Source organism: Columba livia, chromosome 3 (genome assembly GCF_036013475.1).
Source record: "Columba livia isolate bColLiv1 breed racing homer chromosome 3, bColLiv1.pat.W.v2, whole genome shotgun sequence".
NCBI classification, from domain to species: domain Eukaryota; kingdom Metazoa; phylum Chordata; class Aves; order Columbiformes; family Columbidae; genus Columba; species Columba livia.
In genome coordinates, this window is record NC_088604.1 from 43,862,594 (window position 1) to 43,890,097 (window position 27,504).

Here is a 27,504-nt window from a genome sequence, read left to right on the forward strand (position 1 = left end):
TATTTACGCTTGGCAGTGACTACAGTGCTTATGGGTGCTATAAGAATAAAATTACGCACAGGAGACAGGTTCTTAGTGATCAACACAACAACCTGCAGGGAGCACACCCATGCAAGGAATAACTTATATACAACATAACACGATACAGAGATAGAAAGCTGTTGCATATGAAAGAGGTGAGTCCTATGGCAACAGCTGCCGCCAACCAGAGTCCCACAGACTTTTAGCATAAGATTGTTTACCTCCAGTTCTGCAGAGCTGGCACCTTTATGGGCATCTAATTCCTCCCTAAACAAAGTGGTATCATCCTGTGTGGTACCAGTTCTCCAGAAGACTGCAAGAAATCTTCAGATTTTTCTATATTCAATATATTACAACACACTAACAATAAACAGTAAAACCAACAAGAGTTAAACATTAAAATGCATTACTATACCTGACATATTCTGATTGCCTGGTCCAGCACTGTCTTTGTATCAGTTGCATAATCCGGACAAGGCAGCATGGCATGGCTGAAGTGGGCTTGCAGCAGGAGGTGTGTTTTTGTGTGTGAACTGTCAAATGAATGGGGATTGACTTCAACTGGAAGATGTTTTGCCAGTTCACTGTTCATCTGATCTTCATTGTGTCTCACAGGTAGATCTGTGTACTCATCAGCATTCTTAAAAAAAAAAAATGAACCATTGTAATTAACTTCAGAATAATCATTATTCCTTACTGAGACATTAAAAGTATATGCAGTGAATTTACTATAGTTAGAATGCTTAGAAAGGGTACTTATTTATCAAAATCACGTGTGTGGGAAAACAATAGGTAGTAAAATATTCACAAATATTCACACAACTATAGGTTTTAAATTTTTTTTTCACAGACCTGATTTTAATATTAAAGAAAAAAATAAAAGCAGTGAAATAAATACATTCATGGGTGGAATCAGTATTTGAGATGACCTTCTACAGGTATTGCACCCTGGCTGGCTCACAAAAACATTGTAAGGTTGGCTATGAAGAAGTCAATAATTCACATTTTCAGTTTTCAGGGTTTCTACTTTTCTGTTTGTATTCAAAACACAGTGGGTTTGAAATACCTCTGGTAAGGTTCTTTTAAAATATATTTTCAATATTTTTTCAATATTTCGAGCAGTCGGTGTCTAAGCAACAGATGATCAGCAATCAAAGCAAAAAGCAAAATTTTAAGTAGGTGCTGAAAACTGTCCTCTGTGCTCCAGAGTGGGACTAATACCATTCATGCCAAAATGAAAGCTGTCTAAGAACTTTCTCACTGTTGCAAAAAGGAGCTGCACACCAACAAGTACTCTAAATGTAGTTAGGAGTAGCAACATCCTTGGGGCTGAGAGGAACAAATACGTCTAGCAGCAAGAGCAGAGATGTTCATTCTCCTGCTAGGGAAACCCACTGTCTCTGAAAGAAAGTTCAACAGAAGCACCCTAAGAACTATAAGAAGAGACTGAAGAGGCTGAAGAGTCAGTTCTGTGACTTAATTGGTAATTTTTTTCCTCCACAAAATCCTCTTGTGCATGCATGCGTACATTTTCTTGTCTGGAATGAGGTTGATCTTTCTGAAGTATAAAATTTGCAAGTAAAGATAGGAGTTTTATAATAAGTGATATCTTTTCCATCTGTAATTTAAAAGACTGTACTTCTTTTGTCATGAAATAAAAACTTATTTGGGTAGCCCTGAGGGCAATATCTTCCAAACTATGGACTTAGCAGAGACCATTAAATTAAAGTGTTCAGGATTTTATATTCGTCTTAGACTATAGATTTGATATTATGAGTTTTAGTCTTCAATCTCCAGTCAGTCTTCCTGCAAATCCATATTAATGAAGTAGTCACAACGGTAACCAATGCAGAGTGAGATAAAGAAAAATGGCAATTTTAGAACACCTAATAGAACTACCTAATTGACTTGCAAAGTACCGTATCCACTCATTAATATCCTAACACATAAAATTCTTTTTTGACAATTCCTAAAATCAGTTATATAGCTGTTTTTCACTCCCTTGAAAACTGACAGCACATTTTTTTTTTCTTTAATGATACAATGAAACTACACCTAAACTGTGATAGAAATGTAAAAGGAAAAATAAGTATTAGGCAATTTAAGATTTGGAAAGAAAATCAGAACGTCATTATTTCATATCTAGACTGCAGATTAGAAGTGAAGACTGACTAAAGACAACTGCTGCTTAATCCTGGATGTCTCTGCTAGATCTCTTGTGAAAACTGTGGTCATTTATTCTCTGAACCCGAGGTCACAATCTTTTTAAGTCCTATAGAAGGCTGCATGTTTGCTTCACTCTTTTTATTTAACTGGCTTCTCCTTCAAAGATATTTTAAAGAATATTTACCAAGGAGATTTTTTACTTAAGTTTTGCTTTGCAGTTTAAAGTAGCAGAAAGAAGAAGGATCAGCCAAGTCACTCCAGACCAGTTGGTACTCCTGAAAATGCATTTTCCCTAATTCTTCCCCAGCACATGTTTTATTTACCTCCAAAACACTCCTCTTATTTTAAACAACTTGCCTACTTAATTTCCTGTTTGTGATCATTGACTGTAAGTAAGTGAGGTTCATTTTCTTATCTGCATCATGTAGGTAATTAAAGGAAATTGAGAATGGGTAGTGAAGCTTTTATACGACTGAGAATGAAGCTGAATGGAGGGCACTGAGGTCAGCAGAGTCCATTATATTTTTATGTGAGAGGCCAGTATGTCTGCCCTGTCCTTGTTTGCTTAGTGTAGCCTGGACAGACTACTAACTGCAAATCTGTTTCTCTGATTTGCCCAGCTGTCCTTGAATAAAGACATCTTCCATTGCAAAATGGTAAATGACAGTGATTGACAACTCTGTGATGAACTCTGCTTGTAACCCCCTGCTACTGTTTTCAGGTTGCACAAGAAAAGACAGAATAAAGAAACATCCATTGTAATCACCTCAAATAGGCCCTGCTGTTCACTCAATATTTTTTCATTTTAGTTTTCCTTTTCATTGTGAATCTCAATCTGTTCTGCAAAGGCTACAGCTTCAATTATTGCACACAATATATATGTATTATATATTTTAGTACATTGTATCTGGATACCGTTCTAATTTCCATGGCTGAGGAAACAGATCAAATTACGCATCAATCATTAATCTTCTTTCTAAAGACAAGAAACTTAACACAAACTTTACAGTTAAACCACAAAGCACTGCTGTGCATTTTTCACATTCCCTTTTTCTTCCGTTAAATCAGGACTATTTTGGCTCATTTGCAAATAATATGTCTACAAGCACCTACACACTTAAGCATAACTTGGACTATACCAGGAGTTAACTAGGAATTTTAGCTATGTGTTCTGCAATCATGTGTTTGGTAGTCATTGCACATCTCTCCTTTCTACAGGTTTGTGATGGACTTTCCCAATACCTTCTTTTGGGCATTAGAGAATGCTTGCATCATCTTGAGGGTGAAACAGTCCCCTCAAACCTACATTTCAACCTGTATGTGATGCAGGGTTATACAGGAGACAGTAACTTGCTTTGCCAGTGAGAAAAATCACACGCAGACCTGCATAAACTCGGTAGGTACATTTTACAAGGTCAAAGGGCTATTCTGATAATTGAATTCTGTTTCCTGCATAACACCATCCATAGAATCATCTTGGTGTCCTGTCTGCAAGAGTGTTCCAGATATGCAGCTTACCATCACCTTTTACTTGAACTGTTAGAATTGTTCTAAAAGTAAACAACTCATCCCATTTTAAAATATATCTTTTGCAGTTTTCTGGTACTATGAGGCATTTGAGGAGTCAGACTGAACTAAAATTTAAATATGGTATCCAGCATGGCGAGTACTGTGCTATGCAGTGTCCATAGGGTTAGAAAAAAAATCAGATTTTCTTTCTACCTGCAAAATCTGTAAGTTTGGCTGAAATTACTGATTTATAGTGAACTATAAACTACATCACATGTAAATCTGCTGAAATATTTTAAATCTCAACTAGCTACACCTTGCCATCTGTCTACAAGAGGGAAGAGGATACTTGTGGAACGTAGACAGAAATGGGATCAAGGTGAGCAACTAAAGTAAACTTGAATATTTTAAGCTAAGTTCAGTCATGGGAACAGTAAAACTTATAAAGTTAATGAGTTCTAGACTTTAAAGAGCAGTTGATTAATTTGTAACAATGAGGGTCTAAACCAAACCAAAAATAGTTTCTCACATTCCAGAGTTGAGCCAGCAGCCTTTTCTTTAGTGATGCTTTTATTGAAACTACCTTAGAATTGACTGACCATCTGTACATTCTTTTTCTTTATATAGGTACAGTGAACCTAAACACCATATTTTCAACTTTAACACACCTGCAATTTGTTTTGCTGTCTTTTGAGTTTCTGGTGTAGAAACAAACAAGGGAAAAGCATTCTTAGAAAATATTATATCAAAATTAGCAGTCATTAAGCTACAGTATTAAAAAAGCTTGCAGTAAACTAGTACTAAAAGTAACTACCAGAAGAATAAAAATGGAGAAAAGATAAGGATAATTTTTAGCTAATACAGTAATTGCATCCTCTTTACCTGAATCTTGGTTTAAAACACAAACTAATGGTAGTCTGAGTACATGCTGAAGGACTGCAAAAATAATAATCTGTGCACAGAACGAAAAATAAAAAATAGGCTGCTTTTTTTTTTTCCAGTTGTTCTGCAATTAACACTACTAATACATTATGAAGTAAATTTTAGTTCTCTACTATCAGAAGTTCAAAGTTATGTCAATATGCAATTTATTTTTCTAAGCGAAAACAGCATACTTCCATCTTTAAGTAACTGGATAGGCAAATATAAGCTCAATGATAATATTATTATATAATTGTCTTTTGTCTTTTGTTCCATTGCACAAACTGCTACAGATTATTTTAGTGCAACATCCTGACCTGTAACTTCCACATAGTGCTACAGTGTATTACAAGTAGCTGGACTCTAATACTACTTAAAGCAGTCTGTAAGTGTCCTCGTTTGGCAATACCTATGTTAACCTTAGGATAGGACAGGGAAAATTAGCATGGCAGAAACAGAGAAAGAACAAGCCCTGATAATTTGTGAGTAGCCAGCTAACTGCATAATAGTGTCTTATAACATTCACAAATTCTGTATTTTTTTCTTTGAGTATACTTGAACTTCTGCACTTAAAAATATTTGAAATTATTTCTGGCTTTATATACATATCTGTATCTCATTTCATGTGCTGACAAAAGTTTCATTTGACCCTGTTAACTATATTACAAGGAAAATTAAAAAAAATCCCTTAACTGAAGCTCCCAAGCTGATCTCCCTTTGCTCTTGCTCTTCTAAATAGCACAAGACCATATTATGTGACATAATAATGACAAAAGTATATATTATGAAAATTATCTAAACTAATAATCATATTTATACTATATTTTATCTTCACATTTTCAAGTGTGAGTTTGATTTATACGGAAAGACATTAAATTTGCACAGATGTATCCTGGCAGGCAGCTGGTGCACAACCCAGCTTGGATTTATATCCAGAAAAAAAAATAAACGCGCTAAAAAAAAGGGGGGGCAAAAAAGCCCAAACTGACCACATACTTAAAATCTGTTTTTCAGCTCACACTAAAAAGTAAAGTAGATTGAAAAATGGAATTGGAAAAGTACTTACTAGAATTACTGCTCTGAAAATCATATCTGTGTTACTGATTCCATTATAAACTCCTATTTTAAGGAGTTTATTGGTAGCCCATAAATGTATATGCTTCGGTCTCAGCTTTATGGGACATAATTCAAACTTCCAAAGTTTAAAATGTTTGGGTGGTTTTTTTACTCTTAGATATAAAAGGTCTAGGACAACATCCCAGTTATAGACAGTTATAAACATATATTACTAGTTATAAGTTTTAAGGACAAACATGATATATGTTTTCAAGGTCCACATTATGGAAAAAAAAGTCATTTCTACCAGCTTATTGAAGCTGCTGCATAACACAGGGATATTCAGATTGGAAGCTCTTTTTTAGACAGCAGACACTTGTACAAAGAGCTTCCTCACTCTGCTTTACAAATGTAAAAATATACTTTTGAGACAAACTTTACAAAAGTGACATTCCAGATTTTTGGGGCAGCCTGGCAGGCTCCACTAAGAAACAGAACAGGCTGAAGTTTTGCAGAGATCTTGAGTTGAGCCAGGGGATGTTTAGATGGCTATTAGGAAAAATGTCTTCACCGAAAGGGTTGTCAGGTGTTGGAACAGGCTGCTCAGGGAAGTGGTGGAGTCACCCTGGAGGCGTTTAAAATATGTGTAGATGTGGTACATAGGGACATGGTTTAGCGACTGTGTTAGGTTAACGGCTGGTCTCGATGATCTTGAGGGTCTTTTCCAATCAGAATGATTATATGATTCTAAGAGTGGCTAATATGATGCAAAAGAAAACAACAAAAATTGTCAAGCAAGTTTAGAGTATATTTAGTACACGATACTGTAATCCATCATAGAGACCATTTCTAAACAAGCTCCATATAACATTTCTCCCTGTCAAATGCACATGTATGTGGCAGTGCAATCCAATGGTATCCACCATGAAGGTCCCTTCCATCCCATACTGATCTATGATTCTATAACAAAGCCAACCCTGCAGTGAAGTTCCTTGGGTTCCCATCCCTTCCTTCCCAGGTGGGTGGCTCACAGGGACAAAGGGCTGAAAGCCGAGCCCCGTGTCCACCCCTGCGCCGTGGGTACGGGGGAGCCAGAGCCACAGCCCTGGGGCAGCATCTGTCTCTGCTGGGGAAAAGGGGGGATCCCTCTCTGGCACTGCTGCCTCCCACTGTGGACTCTGCCTGCTCCAACTCTCCACTCCAGCTTGGATAATGGGAAAATGACCTGGCCACTTCTCTAGTATTCCATCAGAGTACTCCCTACTTTCAGAAAAATGACAGAGGGAAAACAGATACGTGTAGGATGGAGAGCAACATCCAAGGGATAAGGGCTGCTCAGTATCTTTTTGAAACAAATACTAACTTTTTGTTTATTAATCAGCAGTTAATGCGTTTTCACAGATAAAAGCTATGTGTAAAAAAAAAAAAAAAAAGGTAGAGAATTCAAATTGTAAAGTTAACCCATTAACTAGGTAGGAACAAAATAGTGAGGCTGGGGTACCCTGGGCTCTAGATTTAAGACTTACCAAAATGGGCACTGATGGGCACTGGAAATTTCCAGTTAAGCATGAGAAGTTGAAGAGATAAAGATGTAAACCCCATCATTACGCAATTATGTAAATCTATTAGTTTAAAAAAATTAATTTGTAACTATCTTTCAGGATTTGAAAGGGGCACATTTCAGTAATGGGATCTACAAACACAACTTATTAGAACGTACAAGGTAAAAGTTCTTACAGTGCTTATCAAGTCCTCATGTTACTGATCAGAGAAATCATACATCAGTGTATTCTCTGACTTCTCACTTTAAACTGACAAGTGTTTGATTTTTGCTTTTAAATAGCTGCATATGATAAACAACACAAATTTAGAATTACAGACATCATAAAAAGTACAAGCTAGGGCAATGAAACAGTTGAGTGATCACTTAAAAACACCCTGAAGGGTTTAGATTTCACAAGTTCACCTCTTACTTAAAACATCCAAACTACAAACTACTGATGACATTCCTGATGACCAGGGGTCAGGAGTCTGAAAGACCTTTGCCACTGCGCACAGAGCAAGAGGGGGTCAGCAATATTAGCTACCAGTAGCAGAGAGTGACCTGGCAGATCTGGGAACTCCTAACGTACAAAGTTAAATTACAGACCTCTGCTTCAGCACAGAGTTGCTAAAAGAAAACGCAAGCAGTATAGGACATGAAAGAGGGAGAATTATATAAAATAACAATAATTTGACAAGAGAAAAAAGTTCTTAGGACTTCTATACTAACTTGAAAGTAGATTTCCCTTTTTTTTTTTTTTTGTCTTCTCTCACGTTTCCTGAGCATTTCAGAGAAGCTAGGTTTTCGTGTAGAGGAAGATACAGTGGTAGATAATACATTCATTGTAATTTGTTTACCAAATGGTAAAAAATACACTTAGAAAACCATTCTATTTCAGAATTATTTCCTTTTTTTAAATGGTGTACCTTAATAAAACATATTAAAACAAGGAATTAATGATTTTAAGTCTTAACACTCACAATCCATATTTCATAAAGTTTATAATCACAGTCCTAATTCAGTGCTATGTTTTTGGCCAGTTCTAATAAAACCTGTTCTTACAATATATTCATTTTCCCCCCAAAATGTGTAGGTACTTTCATAGTATTAAGCCTGTACAACTTCCATAGAGGTGGCCTCAGTTCACTCTCAGGTTTTTATGTTAAATTATTGATTATAAGTAAGCCTGTAACACTTGCACAGTTTAAGGCAAAATAAATGCAAAAGAAGGCTGAAGTAGGACAAAAATAAGGGCAAATATCTGAAACTGGTATGGCATACACACTGTTCACCTAAAATAAGTTACTTTGACCATAGCAAATAAATATAAATGGAATGGTATAAATTCCATTTATAAAATGAATTATAATGATGTGAGAGAATGATTACATTTTATCACTGGAAATGGTATATTTGAGATTTTCGCCTCTCCAAGATGCCCGACTTTTCCTATTACTTTTCATAAGAATGCTTTGAACCTGCACATTCTGAATGCATTATCATCACCCCACCTTTTTTAATATTAATATCTAGATGGGGCAGTGACCCACAACGTTCTTCTCCTGCAATCTCAAGTCATATTATAGGAAAGATTTAAACCCAACTGCTTTTGGCTGTATTGAAACTAATTGTATTGCATTAATACAGAAAAGCTTTTCAGTGCATGAACTCAGTAATATGTGCTAACACAAAACGGGGAAAATCTGTCTGAGTATGCATTCAAAAGTCTGATTGTCATGAGTAATCTACTTCAGTTCCATTTGGACATTTGTCCATGTTTTGAAGCGGAGCTTGGCTGAATCAGCTGGCTCAACTGCTGATTGAGATGATGATAGCAATAAAAATTGTAACAGCAAATCTTGGCACAAAGCCGTCCTTGGGAAAGTGATCAGTCATTTCCCATCTTTGGCTTTGATCCTCCACTGGGATCTTCCAGAGCAGAGCCCAGACCCAGGGAAGAAGTTAACAGATCTCTGCATTAAGTTAATGCTACTCTGCATGGAGACAGGAGTAAGTGCTACAAATTCTTTATGTGCGATGGGGCCTATACATACTGTAAATGTTTATGGCAAGCTGTAAAAGCTCTGTTCATTGAAAACTGGATTTCAGATCTGCTGACCTGTGGCACCGTCTGTAGTGGGGAGACACAAATGCACACTGCTGCATTTTTGTACTGGATTAAATTCTGAATCTAGATTGCTATGTGACCAAAGACAAAAAGGAATAAAAAGTTCACAGGCATGAATACCTGTCATCATGTGGTGAAATGACTTGCAGCCTCTGTTGAAGAGAGGCTCGAGCCCAGAATAATATAAGAACAATACGAACTGGCAGAAATATATGGGAAACTTGGAAGGTGCCTACATGCACAATGTCTTTTCAGCAAGCCAGTGCTACTGGTCTCACTCTGAACACTTTTAAACGAAAATAGTTTAATACAATAATAAAAAAACAGAACTGTAAGAGGAAGTGACAGCTGCTGCAAGTAAATTTCAATAAGAGCAATTCCCTGCTGATAAAAACTGGCACATCTCCACTCATTTCAGTGTAACTATGTGGATTAACTTTGCCTGAAAATCTGACCCAATGTTTTGAATAACTCAAGAGCTACAAGGTAATGCAGAGACTGAAGACACTAATAATTACAAGGCTGAGTAACAGGTGTACTCACGACAGCAACAACAACGAAAAACAGTAAAAGGAAAAGTAACTGAAGTCCATTAAACAAATGGACAACCTATCAGTGTTTCAGTGTACCTGATTTGAGGAAATTCTACCAACACTTCTGTCATGAATGGCCAGAGGTTTGATACAGTGAGTAACGTGACAAAAACGCCCTTGTACCATATATGACCTTAACAGAACATCCCGTTACCTGAATGGGATGTACCACGCATTGCCAGGGCAGATCCAACTCTTTTTGGATGGCAAGTGATAATTTTTCTTGGTGATGTTCACCGCAGTATTGTAGGAAAACTGTTGACTCAGTATTCCTACACAGACATGCTGTGTCTTTTCTACCTGTAAACATACGCAGTTATCTAAAGTACATTTTAAGAACTGTATTAAAAAAATGAAATGGAAAGATAACTGACAATTAAGAGAGCTGCACATATTTTGCCTCTGGTATAAAGTTTTAAGAACTTATTTTAAAAGACAAAGGAAGCAGAGATTTTCAGTACCAGATGTCTGGGAAGATCCCATTTGGATTTGAGCTACTTAAATTTGCAATCATGTATTTATACATCTAACAGAGCTTCTGTTTCCCCTAGAATCTGAAAATTAACTAGCTTTGTAGCATCTTCCTTGATCTGCCACCCGTACCCTGAGGATTAGAGACTCCACCTGAGCTTGTTTTACAAGCATAACAGAAAAAATTAATCTCTGCTGGCAGCGATCCCACTGGGATACTGATGAATAATGATATCCCTCTCTTGCTGCCCTCTCAGTCCACTAGAAAAGCCACTCTAACCCAGCAACGTGGAAACTGCTGAAACCATTCCAGCTGTGGATTAGCAGGCAGTCAAGCATCCATCTGTTCTGTGTGAATCAAGAGAAAGCAAACACACATTCTTATAGCTAAAGAAGTATTCAAAATTAGCATCTTATATGACTGCGTATAGTAAATATTAAGACAATCACATGCAAAAGAAATAAATAATCTAATGTCTATACCTCATGTTGTTTACATTTGCTTGCTGCCTTAAGCAAGTGATAAAACAACGGGAATTCATCTCATTAACCTAAAGAATATTGCGCATTCAATGATCTAGTACGTTTAAGAGAAAATTTCTTAGTATTGTATACATCAGTTGTACCTAAAAGTATTTTGTAAGTAGACATGCATGTACACACTAAGTAAACACAAGCAAACAGAGTAGCATGCCTTCACCTTGACAGGAGGAGGATTTAAGAGACCCTTTATGAGAGGGATTTTAGCCATTTTCTCACCCTCTAAGGTGAGAGAAATAGACTTGATATATTTTATCTTTTTAAAAACTAGCACTTTGAATCATCTCTGCTGTCTTGCTAGTCCTTTCCACTGGAAGACAGAAAGGAAAGGCAGTGGGAAGTTGGCATGTGGGCAACCTCATCAAATGGGTGACGTCTGATTTGACGCTTCCAGGAGAAAAGGGACAACAATCTACTATAAATTTTCAATCAAACCATCACAATCCCAGATAAAATTAAAATGATTCTATGACTGTGTAACTTGACAGTTTTCACATACAGCAATTCCAATATTTCGCCACTTGCCTGGCCCACATTCATTAAGTTGCAGAGGTGAAGAAAATCTGCAACTGCGTGTTCTCTAAAAGCAAGCTTTCTATGCCATACCAGATTTACAAATATATATATATATAAACTTTTTCTAACATTATGGGTTGCTTGAGCTACCTAAGTAATTGTCAAATAAAGCATCCTGATAATACATAACATCCACATTTAAAATAAAATTCAACCTTCTGAAGCTAGACAGGTTCCACCAGGAAACTAAAAAAAAAAAAAAAGAACAAGATGAAGAAAGAATCTATATGTAAATAGGAAAATGCCAGTGTCAGATACTTCATTAAGGACCGATCAGTAATCCTCTTATGCCCTTTTTATTTAACTGCTACACTAAAGGAACAATATAGGCTGGATACCAATCTTCTATGATGTAATTGTTTCAGTCAAACCAATCCTTATTCTGATATTTCAGTTCCAATCAGAGAACAAGGTACAAAATGCCATCTTCTTTCTTAATGGCTTTACAAGTCTGAGCATTAACTTCTCTGCTGACAGGGAAAAACATTTGTGTGCCTTTAAACAGCAGTCAGTAGGGACAAGCTGGTGTCACAAAGTGAACTGAATTCCGTGAAAACAAATTCATCAGCAATATAACTGCTATAATTTATAGTATAATGATACAACTCCATCAAAAGCAAAGGCACTAACTAGAGTCCAGAGAAAAAAGAACTGTGGGCTGCTGAAGGCCCAAGTTTGCCCATCAGGCTTTAATTACAAATTGTGAGGCACAAGGTATGTAGAATTTGTACTGACTTTCTAAAGGCACACCACGCTTGTAAAACTCTCATGGAGTACTTGGGGCATGAGAACCCATGGTCATTTATCAAAGTAGCATTATATATTATAAAATGTTCAGCTTTATCTCAATAAAGATGCCCTTTACAACTTTAGTTTTGTCTCAACAAACGCAAACATTATTTCAACAAATATATTGTATATTTGAAAAGAGAGCCATATGACATGATGGCTGAAAAAAAGCCATTTCATTTTCAGTTTGATTACTTTGCAAAGTACTGGCTGCATGTACACAACTATGCATAGTTTGAAATCTTGCATAATGACTAACTGGCAAGTGATAGGTAAAAGACTTTTGTGCTAAAATAAATAAATAGTGCATGGTTGAATTGCCTGCAGCTTTAAGCAGTCAGCTAAACCAAGCTTGATATAATATCACTTAACTTGCTTCTACAAGGTACCCCAAGGACAAGCACTGATTTGCCACAGAGGGCAGCCAGTGTTCACATTTGTAAGTCACAGATCAGGACAGTACTCCTATTGACCTCAGCAGATATAAGTGCAATAATCTCCTGGCTCATCAAAATAGTTTTCATGGGTAAACATGAGCGTTTTGCTGTTACAACTGCAGCTATAGGTCCTGTTAAAGGAAATTATTTCCTCATTTTTCTGACAGAAACGGTTAATAAAGCAGCTGTTGAAATGCGGATATACCCTGAGGCTACTGGCTTCTACTACTACAGCTATACACACTTTCACAAGTTTTTCCCCTGCACACTGCATGGCAATCAAAACAACTTAAAAAAAAACACGCCCCCCGGCCCAAAACCCCAAGCAAAACAAAACAAACCCCCAAAAAACCAACCCAAATCAAACAAAAAACCCCAAAACAACAAAAAACTTGAAGGTACCGTATTATTTCCAAGACAACAGTTCTTGTCTTATGGCCTACCTGGTGGGAAATGTACATCAGGAACCTTTAACTTCATCTTTAAAATAGGTTTTGTTTTAACTTTCCTGACTATTGATTCAGATTTTTTTGAACTGGCAAGTAAAGACAGGAGTAAGTAGATTAGGGGGAAAAAGGAGGAGATTAGAGATTAGAAATCAGAGATTAGAAAGCCATGTATATTCAGGATGGTAAAGTCTTCTATTTTCTGGTTTTGAAAATTTTTTTTTCTTATTGACGCCATAACAGTGAAAGACTTATGCCATGTTTCATTAGCTGTCAGTGGTGGGTATCGTTATCTTGATTCCAACTGGTTGTGTTTTTCTAGAAAGATGGGCAGCATATGATGCTTTCAAAGTAAAAATCCAACAATTATTTGGGAAAAGAAAAATAAGACTCATCATGTCATAATGTTAGAAAAAAAAATTACTATATTCGAGTACTACAGCAACATTCAAAACAGCTCCATCTACTGGGACTAGAGGAAAATCAAGACAAATTTCATGTTTGAGTATTCATGTGTGTAAGTACTCTTTCTGCTAAGTACAAGGTATTCTGAATACACTAGATATAGATGATGAAATTTGGATGCTATTAAAATCAACGATAGCATTTTGTTCTATTTTCATGAAACCAAGTAAAATTTTAAAATTTAAACCATTTTATTAAATACACTATGATACTATCTAGATGTTCCAAGTGGGAAATGAATCACAAATGCTTTAAAATATTAAAATGCAGAAAATATAGGCTGTATAGAAAATAAGTAAATGATTCTGGAAATGCCCCTGTTTAGCATGAAATTTATGCATTGAACAGTTCTAGGTATGGATTTATTGTGAAGAAAAGATTTCACAGGAAGAGGTAACAGTTTTATCCTATTGTAAGGAGTCACTAAAGAGAGGTATAATGGCTGAGGCCTGTTCCTACTTGGAGAGTGGCCACAGCAGCCATGTTTATATTGTTGAGAATGCATGACATATGTGAAATCAAATACGTAACTTCTTTAAAAGTTAGCATGTAACATAATTGTTTTTCATTTGACAGTTTATGCAATAAAGTATTTCTATTCTTGACACTGAAATGCCATATTTTAAAAGAATAAACTAACGAATATAGCCTTGCTGTATTTTTTTGCCTTGATGAAAATCATGATAGCACCTTTATTTCCTTCTAAATTAAATGTAAATGTAAATTTAAACGAGAAGACGACTGACTTAGGAAGAGTGATATAATTTATTTCTGAAATTGCTCACAGAACAGAAAGGCAGTTTTATATAATATATTAAAAAACTCCCAAACCCAATGTTGCTGACATGGCTTGCAGCAAAAATAATACACAAACCAGCTCATATTAGCTTGCTCTTGGACAATATTTTTGTAACTTATTAATTCCTCCTTCCCTAGCATCTAACTGGAGACCAGTGGAAAAGATGGTTTATCACTGAGTCATAAACCTTTGTGAACCCTTCATGGGAGACTGAACCAACAGCTTTAAGACAGAATCCTGCTACAGAAATAAAATTACTTTAGGCTGAGAATGTAAATATTCACAAAGACTTGCGTATTTCCCTGGTTAGACTACGATGTGACAAAGATGATGAACAGAAAATAAAACTATAGGTTAACAGAGTTGCCTAGAATCTCATAATACAAATATGTAAAAGATAATGAAAGACAGATAACGCGTTAATAATTTTACTCTTTTGTTATCTATGTATCTGGGACAGAGGGCATCTGTTTCATGAACCTCCTACTTTCCAAATCTGCTGCTCCAGCTACGCCAGATTTTCTGCCAAGTTCTGAAACACTTGGTCTAATACAAGCCAATGTAACAAAACCATGTCAGCTATCAGATAGAAATACAGGGAAGAGTGGATACCAAAGTCAGAAGTCCATGTTGATATCAAAGAAAGATGGATAACTATGCCCCAGGAAAACACAAACCCCAAGCTCTTCTGTTGCTAGGCCCCCCAGTTAGAAAGAAACCCATTTACATGAGTTTTACATGAAAAGAAGCAGTAGGTACAAGGAAACCAACCATTTCTCTCTTATAAGTAGAATTCAGAAACAGAAATAAGGGACAACAAGCAGACAAAACAAGGGCTGAAAGATGGTAATGTACTCCCCTTCGCTGACCAGTATGAGGAGATCTAACAAAGTATTTGAACTGTAAATGAGAATATTATCCAGACAACTGGATAAAAAGACCTCTGTTCCTCAAGGAACAACAAACCTACATTTGATTTTAAAAAGATTTGTGGTGACTGCTGATTTAGTACAGAAAATGACAAAAATCACCCCAAAGTATCTCACACTGTTTTTTTACCCAGACCTCTGTCTAATCTCTGCACCTAACTTTCAGAACAAAAGGAAACAGTCTTTAGATACCTCAGGGAAATCCAGCCTGTCAGTAATAATCCATGGACACTTTCTCATCAATAATACTTAATGCAAGAAGTGCCATAACTCAACAGTGAATAAGCTCATTTGGATTATTACCATCTGAAGCACGGTTAGGAAAGTTTTAAAGAAAGCTCTATGGAAAACCATCAAACATTTTCTCTCAGAAAAATTACAGGTCCACCAGCACAAGCCAGTTACAAAAGTAAATGAATCTGAGCTTTGCCTGCTTACTGCAAACCCGAGACAGATTAAACATCTCGAGTACAGATTTACTGAGAGGAGAGGGAAAGCGTGAGGGGATTGTAGCCCGTCTATTTGTATCACTTATGACTGTATACGGCCAACATGACTGCGGAGCTGTTCCCATGTGCCATGTTCCTGTTCATGTTATGGACACTTCAACCCCTAAACCATATCGAAAAAAATTCATTTGATCTTGCAAAACGCTGGCAGAAGATCAAATGAAAAGATAAAATAAAAACAGAGAAAGGAACAGATACTGGAAAAGGCTATGAATGGTCTTGACTACTAAGTGGAAACAAATCTCGCTATCAAGTGACTTTTCTGAGAGACCCATCAGCAGTATAAACAGAATGACTCAAAACTTCTCTTTCAATGAGTTGCAAAGATTCCCTGACAATTCATTGGTGAATGATCCTGAATTCTGAACCCATCGGCATGGCAAAATATCAATCTGAAACTCAAAATCCCTTAATCAAACTCAGATTTAAAACCCTTAGTATGATCACAAATTTCTGAGTTCTTTTTACTGATTTTGTTTTAAACAAACTCTTGCTCCTTTTAAATATACACATTTACAATTTAGTATATATCCCATTTCAAACAACAGTATTTTCTTTGTTACAATTGTACACTTCTGCTTTCTTTATATACATCAAACAACTTGTAAATGTCTAAAGGTTTGCAAGATTATGGACAATGCTAACAAAAAAAGACCCACATGTCACATCTACAAAATCCTGCAAGTGCATTTGAGAAATGTTTTGGATGGTTATTCTTAAATAACACAGTCCAAAATTCAAAATTTTAAAACTGAGTGATCAGCAGAGTAATCACAATTAGAATTATGTTTTGCAATGATAACAGGCCTTTTGGTACTATAGCTACAGCTTTCAGTTCCAGCATCATTAAGAGATTCTTCAAATTACTTTTAAAATATTCTTTTCTCTCAGGATTTTCACTTATACCTAATTAGACTATTTACCCCATGCCATGTAATTCCCTATTGCCAAAACTGCTAAATGCTTCAATAAGAAGGAGGAGGGCACCAGTGGAGCGAGGCAGATGTAATGTCATTGGTTAACAATAGAGGTGTGAAGCAACTGCTGTAATTATAAAACTCATTAATTCACAGTGTTTAGGGGAAAAAAAAACATTGGCAATAACTCTGTTGAAATGCAATTTTTTTCAACACTACATCGGATTGAAAAAAACCCCTTTCAATTTACACCTTAAACAAGACACAATAGTAATTCCACTAGTAATTATGAAAATCAACTTCTGTATAAAAAGGAAAAATTGTCAGCTATAATGGCATGCAGCATTCATATAGCCTTCTCATCTCTCAAATTGACAAGTGGCACATTTTGACCCAAACTGATTTTATTTTTAGTCTCATTCCACTTAAGACTGTAAATGGACAAATTACAAGTCTATATTTCCAGACAAAAAATTAGAAAGAATTAAAGCAAGATTAACTAATTTTAAAGTTTAAAATCTCTGCCCAACAGTAGGGTCCTAGGTTTTGTCTACAACAGAAATATTTGCCATTTACCTTCACACCTCACGGATACAAGCTGTTGCAGTAGATGAGGAGCTCTCAGATAAAACAGACAGCACTAGATTCTGCTTCCATCATTCATCTTCCATGTGCTGCTCACCAGCTTAGGCAGTATCATTAAATGCCCCCCATTTCTGCTAATGCTACTCTCAAAGTTTCTCTGTCCAAATTTATCAGAAAAAAAATTCTGCAGTTTCTAGGTGGAGAAAATTTTCTCTAGAGGAAAGCGATTTTAAAGAGACAGCAGCTGGAGTAAAGCTCTCACCTTGAATATTCAGCATTATATTATTTAACTTCTGGTCACTAGTGGATATTCATTTTTAAAATTTCACATATTTTACATACAGCATATACAGGAATTGTGGTCGATTACCGTTTTGAATTCAGCCAAATACAGTGAATTTCATTTCACATAATTGGCAATGTTTTCTGACAACAGAACAACAGATATTGTAGGATCAGTGATAGCAATTCCCCTATTTAGGCTCTATAACACTTGCCATAATAAAATATTACTGTAGCCTGTATTTCTGAGCTGTAACGCTCCGAATGTTTGCAGCAGGTGATTTAAATTAATCAGAAAGAAAGTCTCTGTACTAGAAAAGCGGCTTTCCTAGTGTCATAAAATGCTGATCAGGTTTTGTTGAGATGCAAACTGTTGAATAGCACTATTTAAATTTTTCTTCTTGTATTTCTCCTTAGGGAAATTTTGGCAGCATGTCAAAATGATAATGAATATAAAAGTAACATACATAAATACTATAAGATGAGACGCTAGATTTTGAAGTTAACACTTGGAAATCAGACTATTAAAGAATTTGGGCCACTTGTATAATGTATATAATGCAAAGAGACTACAATCATAAGTGGGCAGAAATAAGTTATCCTGGATAATACTCAAGCACTTCTTGTTTTCAAATATGTGTGTAGGAGTGGGGTTATACCATTTTGAAAAAGATGATTTTTGTAGATAGAACTACTTAAGTACTTAAAAAGGAAAAAGAAGTAAAACCCGATTGAGAATATGATGAGAATATCATGCTGCATTGTAGACCGTGTCTCCAGATTTGTAGCCTAAATCTTTTGCCTTGCATTGCACTTCTCTATGAAACAGTCACTTGACTGTGAGCTGGAATTATGGCAGGTTATGACCTCAGGGATGGTGAAGGGGCTGGAAGAAGGAAAAGCAGGCGTTTTAGGAAACAGGTCTTCCCTGTATGACTCCTGCTGTGTCTTCCGGATTGTCACAGTGCAACGTGATGGCCCTGGTACAGATTTAGGATGTTGATATGTAGTTATTATTCTGGCATTTTCGTATTACACCTAATTTAGAAAAAACAAGTTTCAGATTTGTTTGAACATCATGAAGAGGCACATGAAGAGAAACACGTGTATGTGGTAATTTTGATGTACTGATTAGATGAAACATTTGAAACATCAAAAATGATTCAGCTATATTGCTCAAAACAAGAAAAAAAGAAATTATAGATCAGGGAACAAATGCCTTTTTTAAAATTCTGGGGTTGTTTTTTCATGTACTTCTAAGTGTCTTTAAAAGCCATGAGTTAAATGTTAGTTAAGAAAATATTAGCACTCACTGTCAGAATTAAAAGCAACTCTTCAATGTTGCTTTCAGGTTTCAGCTGATCTTTGAACATCCCAATAGTTGGATGCTTCAAATAGTAATAGGAAGCAATGCGGCCATATGTCAGAGGTTCAATGCTGCGATTATCCTGTTAGAAAAGGAATCAAAAATACATAGAGTTCCTACATGGTTCAATATAAATGGTTCCTACAAAACCGCAAAATATTTTAAGACTACTTTATAAAAGAGAACGGCAAAAAATATTTAGCATCATAATTCAGCTGCAACCCCAATTAAGCATAGTTTTCAACGTCTTACAAATAGCTCCATAGACAAACTCTAACATCTCAAATCAGGAGGATGTATTTATTTTGCTTTTCTCAACTTTCAGGAGCATGTATCTTACCAAATCTTGTAAGGCACAGATGAGTCTTACCTCCCCAATTTCAATACAATAGGAGCCTTCCAAATCAAAAAGAGATTTCTCAACAAGGCTTGAGAGGTATTTATTCATAGTGTCGTGGCTCACATCCTCCAAGTTATAGTAACTAGATAAATTGAAAACAGATGCATCACATGAATACTTTTTACACTCTGAAGATTTTTAACAATAACGCCTTGTAGGAATACTTACAGGCTGCTATAATACACACACGTATTTCGAACAGCAAATATGCACATTAAACAATTAAACACAGAACTATTCCCTTATATAGTCTAACAAGAAAATAAATTCTTAAATGGTTTGTGGGAGTAACCAACATAATACAAACATGTCCATATGGAAAGATGGTAATTTATCAGTCTATTAGTAGAAAGGTTGGTATAAATGAACTGGACTGGCTTCATTTTGTTAGTGGGAAAATTTTTCTGATTGCATAACTATGTTTTCCTGATTATGACAGTGAACAAGCAATACTAACACAAATAACAGTATCTTAACTTCAAGGGAAAGGAAGAAAATCCCACCAAGCATAACAACTGTTCTTACATCCTGGAACTCTGAAAATAAAAACTAGGCAATACAGTAACACCTCTTGAAAAAGTAACTCTACGCTAATCCAAATGTTGATGTTTGTTGTTACATTTGCATGTCATATTATCCTCAAAGTTAAAATCAATTTTAAAAAAAATTGTAATTGTCAATGTGCTTACTTCACACGTTCATTTTCAGGTAAAATTGTTTAGGTAAACTATATATAGTAACAATGGTTCTTAGTTATCTATATGAAGGAAAAATATTTATAAAGTATGCCAAAATGTATTATGCCAGCATATAAAAAATACCCAGTGGCTTAAGTCTGCACTCCTTAACTACAGAACTTAAACTGTATTGTAAGATTTTTACTCAGACAAAGTACTGTAAGTTCAGGGAGAGCCTTTACCTAGAAAACTCCAGATGAAAACGTAGTAAGAATTGCGTTCTAGATTCAACCAAGGCAGCAGTTCAGAAGGTAACAGGTTCAATGAGCAGTACAGAAAAACTGAGAATGCTCAGAAAGTTTAAAAATTCTAAATTTAAGCAGAGCAATTAAATAATGCAATTTCAAAGTGGAATTAAACAAAAAATATGATGATTTACTGAAATGTTAGAAAGCACAGTAAAAAAGGTTGTCACCACTCATTTAATTCTGAAAAATACTCTCACACAAAAAGACTACTGAGATTGCTGCAATAATGAAAGATTCTCCTTTGTTCATACTACCTGCTTTACTAAAATCTCCTCCTGTTACAATGTACTCAGCATCCCCACTGGAAACAAACCCACATGCTGTAGTGAAGAGTAGGTTCTTTCAGTGTTATTTTGTGCAGGTGAACAACAGGCTGCAAAAACAGTGTGCTGAGGTGCATTTTAACTGATTTTACATAGTCACAGCTACACCTGAGTTAGTCTTTTAAACTCCCTTTACTGCCAAAGGAGAGAAACGTGTGCTTGCAGAATGCTGCTCATCTGACGTATTTTACAAATCTGCTTTAGGATGAGGTGAAATGTAATCACTGACTAAAAAAAAATAACTTCAGACAATCAGTTCAGCTGTTGATGCTATATTTGGGCAGATGAATCCCATTCTCTGATTTAAGCTCTATTTCGTTTACTGCAACGCTGCTGTTAGCAAACTTCAAAAGATGGAATTGCATTTTCATATACTGCAAGTATCCTTCCACGACTGTTTTATTAATATAATCTGATTTGCTTTATTATTTTCTTAAACAGAGTTTTTAACATTCATCTTTTTGAATAGCAACAGCACAACTGAAAAAAGGCTGTATAGACATTTCCAGATTTTTTTTCCCCCTTGTTATTAATCCCAAATTATGCAGTTAATCCTCTGATTCTTTGAATGTTCACTTATAATTGGGTAAAGTTGGAGTAAAACACTACTAACATAAGAAAAAGATTTAAAAAATCTGGTCTGATAGCAGGAAATAATCAGCTACATTAGACAGCAACAAAGTGTACAAATATGGCCACAGAGTACTGAATTCTGGTATTTTATAGGGATTCATGTTGAGATGATCTCAAATATTTAAAACATAGCTATTGCCTAAAAGAAAACGAAACAAAGAAATATTTATATTGACTAAAAAGTTTTATATGGAAGACAGCCACACATTATCAGCCTTATGCAAAGAGAACTTATTTGTAGCAAAAGCACTCTAACATTATTTTCAATGCAACTTACTTTTCATGAAAGTCCTGTTTTAAATTTACTGAGGTAATACAGTAATGATAAAAAAAGGTCAATGTTTCCATCTTCACCTTTTATCTGCCTGACACCTTTTCACTGAACACATTTAGAATCTGTTTATTAGCAGAAATTACTTTATAACATTTTGTTTACCTTCTGAAAATAAATGAGCAAATTAACTACATAAGTTGTTTAAGGATATGAAAAGATTTTCTATTTTATACATCTAAACCACTAATGATTCATTAGTATTTTTCTCTAAACTGAATATAACACTACTGAAGTGATTATAATTAAGACACTTTGTTGTCCCATTATTCAGAATTTCACCAAATCATTTCAGCACCATTATTTGCAGTACCACAACACTGATGACGAATACTGATAAAACAAAGAAAGAGATACGGGCAATGCACTGAAATTCTTTTTTAAGACTGTAATTTAAGACACTAAATCAAACAGATTTTATCTTGTGCTCTGCCTAATTTGCAGTATTTCACACTGCAGTCGTAATCATTAAAGGCATTATAATACCTTTTAAAAATTACGTGAATTTTAAATTTTCTGATTTTTGGTATTGTTTTGTCAGAGGAGTAAATATCTAGCTGTCTAGTGCAAAGAAAACAATGTACAAAAAATCTTAAATGGTTTGTAATCTTGAGTAAAGTGGTACCAGTGTGTTTTAACTACTATCTATAATGGGGTAAATATAATTTTGAGCACACCCACAGGAGCTTCTTGGTCACTCAGCACATTTTCCCCTAATAAAAAGTAAAGCCATTCACGTAGAAAGACTATGTTAAAAATCATTAGCAAAAACAGAGGTATCATGACATTAGACGGTATTTTGAATGCACAGGCATAAATGCAAGTTGTATTTTGCATGTTGGTATGCTCCAAGTATAAAAACCGCATCGTATGTGAGTTCCTCTATGAAGCTACATTACCTAACTATTTAATTACAGATAAAGAATAAAAACAATGCAGTTTCATGCTCACTGCATTGAATCATCTAGTCATTATTTTCCCTTTGCTATAAACAGACAGCCTACCTTTCTATCAGCACACCATTTCATTTATTTCACAGTGAAGCCCAGTTTCACAATAATTGACTTGTCAGAAGCTCTAATTTATGAGGCTGGGCTCTGTAAGCCTTCTCCTATATTGGACTCAACCTGCACACAAGCAGGGTTGAATATTTACAATGCTGTTAACAGGTGCTGAGTTGTTTAATGATTCTAATAGCCAGAAGCGTACTGAGAAAGCCAGCGGGATCACAATTACAGGCTGTTTGAACACAACAATTACTCGTCCCCTGAGAGGTGTGAAAGTCAAAGGCAGTTTTATCCTAACAGCATCTAGCACATGGGCTAGACAGGCTAACTTCCATTAGTAGTCCTTTGGGAAAAAGCAATAACAAACCCCTAGGTATCATAAAAATTTACAAAGTATATAAAATTTAAACAATCAAAAACTGAAGGAACTTTTTATTGTCTTATAAATAATATATTTTAAATCCCAAACCTTGTAGAGCTTAGCAAGAACAACAAACCCTGAAACATGAACTTATTTCTCTAATCTAAGGAAGTGTGGAATTTCATCAGCTAAGACAGAGAGACGTGCAGGAACATAAAATGTAGATGAAGTTACACAAAACATTTAGTATTTAATGTGAATGGTAGCAATAATTTCCTGTTTAGCTTATGTAAACCTGACCTGAGATCTCTCTGGGAAATTTTTCATCAGCCATGAAACGGTCTTGCTATAACTGTCAATGCTGTGAAGTCATTTGTTACAGCACCATGTTTTTTATGTTCAGATTATACGGTAGTAATAGTGACACACACAATGAAAATTGGCAGCAGAGTCAGCCAAAAATACTAAAAGAAAAAACTTGCTAGCCAAAGGCCTTATGAAACAAATGCACAAAAAAGACGCATACACAACATTCTCTTGATAGCAAGAACATGTGCTTTCTGAGATTTTGCAGTCCTGAATGCAGAATTTCATTATGAACAAGTATGGGGGAAGCACAAATAGCCCTTTTTGTAAATCTCTTCACTGCAGTCATCGTGTTCACTTTCACCATCCTGTGGCCTTCAGCAGCTGCCATCTGCAAATAGTACCACAGAAATGGTACCGAGTCTGCAGCACAACTGATGGACCTTCACAGCCAGAGAGCTATGAACCAACGTATCAACTCACTCCTGTTGTTAAGGCATCACGGACTGACTCCGGAGTCCGTGACTGGGTTGTTAAAATGCATTACTGCACGCACAATGCTGCAGGCAGTAACCTCTATTTGCATTTTACTTGCATTTTCTTGCATTCATATATCTGCTTCTGCCAGGTATGGGAAATAGATACACTACTATCTTTTATCAGTTTTTAGTATATTGTCCACTGTGGTTATTTAAGAAGATCAAAAAAGGGTCCAGTTTCTCTGACATCAGTGAGGTATTTGCCTCCACATCAGTGCTTCTAATTAAAATATTTACAAGAAAGTTTGCTTCCTAAGATGCATTCATAAAATGAGAGATCAGCGGTAACAGGCACATGTAAATTTGCTTACATATTGATTGGGCGCTTCTTTTTCCTATGATATATCCCAACAGATAATTTGTGCAGGTAAGTCATAACCAAGACTAGGAAGACAAATATGTGGATTTGCTTTGGGCATGCTGAGATGTGGAGTCTTCAGCTTTGCGTTGTCACTTAAGACTGCAGCAGACTGAGGAAGAGGAGGTGGCTCAAATACTCATTAGCTTGGGGCTTCCCAGATTGAGAGAATCAGAAAAAAACTGTGAAAAGTTTGGTAAAAGCATACCAAGAACTGCATTTCTGCACTTTCCACATCACTAAGACCCTAATAATTTAAAAGAGCAAGCTCTTGTTATGAAATTCATAATAATGCCTGTAGATGTTATTTACGAAGTATATATACAAGCACATAGATATAAACATGACCCTAAAAGAATCCACCCTGAGAAAACTCAAAATGGGGATATCAGAAATTACTGCAGTCTAACAAACCTGCACCTTTTTAGCTTCTGTTCTTAGTAGGTACAGCCAAACTTTTTCATTTTGTCTCTTAGTCTTAGTTAATTTAACTATATTTAGTAGTCTCCTTTTCTAACATAATTCCAAACTAGCCCTAAAATTCTGAGTAACTGTGATTTTGCCATTGCAATACATATATTCTATCCTGACTGGTTGATAGTAGCTGTCATACCAGAAAAAATATTGGAACAGTACATAATCTTGATTTGGATGTTTTTATTCACATATGGTTAGACATGTTCAGCTAATCATACTGAAAAAATGAAATTTAAAATAAAATACAAGTGTATGATGATAAGAGCATCGGAGATAATTTAATTATCATTTATGCTACATTATTCTTTCACTCCATTAAACTTTGTGAAAATGTGAAAAAAAGAACCCTTAAAAATACTTATCAGAATGAATTACTAGAACAATTTTTTCCCGTCTTCACAAGGAAATTACGCAGATAGCCGATTTTATAAGTGTGTATGTACACACACGCTCTCATATATATTTATAAATACATAAAAAATGATACACATTTTAAGTGATGTGATGTGTGTGCCCTCAGAATATCTAAAACTTAACTTTCCAAATGAAAGCTGATTCTGCTTAACTTTACATATGTTGTAAATTTCTACTTCTCTTTTATTGCAGATGTATCTGGAAAAGATCATAACCTGATTTACAGAAAATGTTTCCCGTAGCCATTTCTCTTCTATAGAAAGGTGCCGATTATAATCTTTTATAAGGGTGAAAGAATGAAATAGTCAAGGAATTTCAGCCAAGGAAAGGAGCATCCCAAAATAGCCCCTTTCAAAGAACAGGGCACTTTGCTGATCTGTCTTGTATGATCTTGACTAAGTAAAGAACATATTGACTAAAGTTGTATGTGGAAAGAGGAGCATGTTGTAGCACTTGACTGAAGTAGCACAGAAACTGCAAATTCAAACCCCTCTACGTTTAGGAATAATTGCTTTGAGAAAGGGAAAGAACAAGGAAGAAACTGGATATTGAGGCTGCTACATTATGAGAAACAGTTTTATTTGGGCCATTCCTCTCATTTGCCCATCATCTCTTGAACAACATGCACCTGGCTAGTCAGGGTGCCTCTGAACAAAACTGGCACTCAGGTACTCCACTCCCCCAAATTAACAGCTCAATTATAATACTCCTCTTAACTAGAACAGTTAAAATTCATTTCAGAGATTTCAAGATAGAGGTGTTCATAAAAAAAAAAATGAAAATAAGTATTGTAACATGCAAAGATTTTCAGCACCACCATTAAAAAAGTAATTGTTACAAGTCTAACAAATTATCTCAAGTGTGCCAGAAAAAGTTCCGTAATGCCTGCATGATTAGAAGAAACCTGGATACTTAGAGCAAAGGGATACTTCGGTATTTATCTCACAACAGAAGTAGATTAACATTACTTAAATAGTACAAATTGTAGGCATTCAGTAAGGCGTTTTATGATACTGGATTGGAATAGAATGATCCTACATTTGTTTATGCAGCTTTAATATACAAGTAGCTAAAACTGGCAATAAATGAGAATATAAATCTTCTGCATGTTACCTAAGCCCATTATTTTGGGGATTTACAGCATCACATGCAATGACTTTTATGCCAATGAATCCCAAGGCAATTTACCAATCATGCATATGGGAATTACTTATTCACCACTAAGGTACAATCACCTGCTGGCTGGTAAACAGTTCTTGTTTCACAGTGGAGAGAAAGTCAACAAAATTGCTTCAGGGCAGGACATGATAAAGAACACTGTATCAAGTGACACCGAGTAGGTACTGTGCAACCAACCAAACCAAATTCATCCATTGTGCTCCTACTCTTGTGAAGCAAACAAACAAACCCCAAAGCTAACTTAAAACCTTTGGATTATTAAGGGCCACAAATATAATAGTTCTTGTTTGGTAATATCAATCATTTCATATGCTCATCTATGACAAAGTAAACTCCATTACTATTTTGCAATTCAAAGTTATCTCAACTATCACTGACTTATCTTCATAAAACTTTCAAATTTTCCTTTCATGTATCTCATTGAAACACTGACCACACTGGGAATACTTGGCTTGTAGGAGGTTTGAAGATACCACAGATAGTAGGTCCAGTAACACTACTAACTGTCTAGTTAGTAAGTTTGGATGAAACTGAATGGGATTTTTTATCATGTCAAAGAATGGAAAGCAGGCTTATCCATTATTTTGCACTTGACATTTGGAAGTGACCTCTCTGGCACAGTCAGTAACGTTCTTCATTTTTCTCCCTGCATGGCTGAGTACAGAAGGAATGCCAAGCACCTCAGAGTGGATGAGACACGGGCTAAAGTAGCACAACGTGTGAACTGTTCCAACCTACATCGTGTGGCATTCCAATGAAAGACGCCAATTTCATTAGAAACTTCAACATGCATTCCTATCCTGCCATTATGGACATGGGTAGTCAAGATCTCTTCACCTTGTTTCTAACTATAAAAGGTCTGCATCTCATTATGAAACATAGCGGTGTTTTTTTTTTTTCTTCCACCCCCGCCCCTTAACTTTTTTTTCTCATAATCCTCTCAGGATATCGGGACTTTCACTTAAAAACTGAGATTTTGATAACATTAGATTTAGCTTTCTGTGACACTGTACATTAAAGAAACTGATGAGAAAAAAATGGACAAACCATCAGTAAACACTCCAACCTCACACTCCAGTGGGAACCTTCTTTTATATTGGGAAGAGCTTGCCTATTAAATCAAATGACTACATTTCTATATTC

The 27,504-nt window shown here is 35.7% G+C and overlaps 1 protein-coding gene across 3 annotated transcripts in view; it reads right to left on the minus strand.

The window, feature by feature from the left end:
* Positions 1-27,504, minus strand: part of ASCC3 (activating signal cointegrator 1 complex subunit 3) — a 266,295-nt gene that overhangs the window by 21,776 nt on the left and 217,015 nt on the right. For all 3 annotated transcript variants that reach the window (XM_065056591.1, XM_065056589.1, XM_065056590.1), the window contains exons 35-37: positions 19,419-19,530; positions 18,996-19,130; positions 437-661 (exon numbers count right to left, since the gene is read on the minus strand). In XM_065056591.1, coding sequence (XP_064912663.1) covers positions 437-661; positions 18,996-19,130; positions 19,419-19,530 — 472 coding nt within the window. The remainder of the gene's footprint in view (positions 1-436; positions 662-18,995; positions 19,131-19,418; positions 19,531-27,504) is intronic.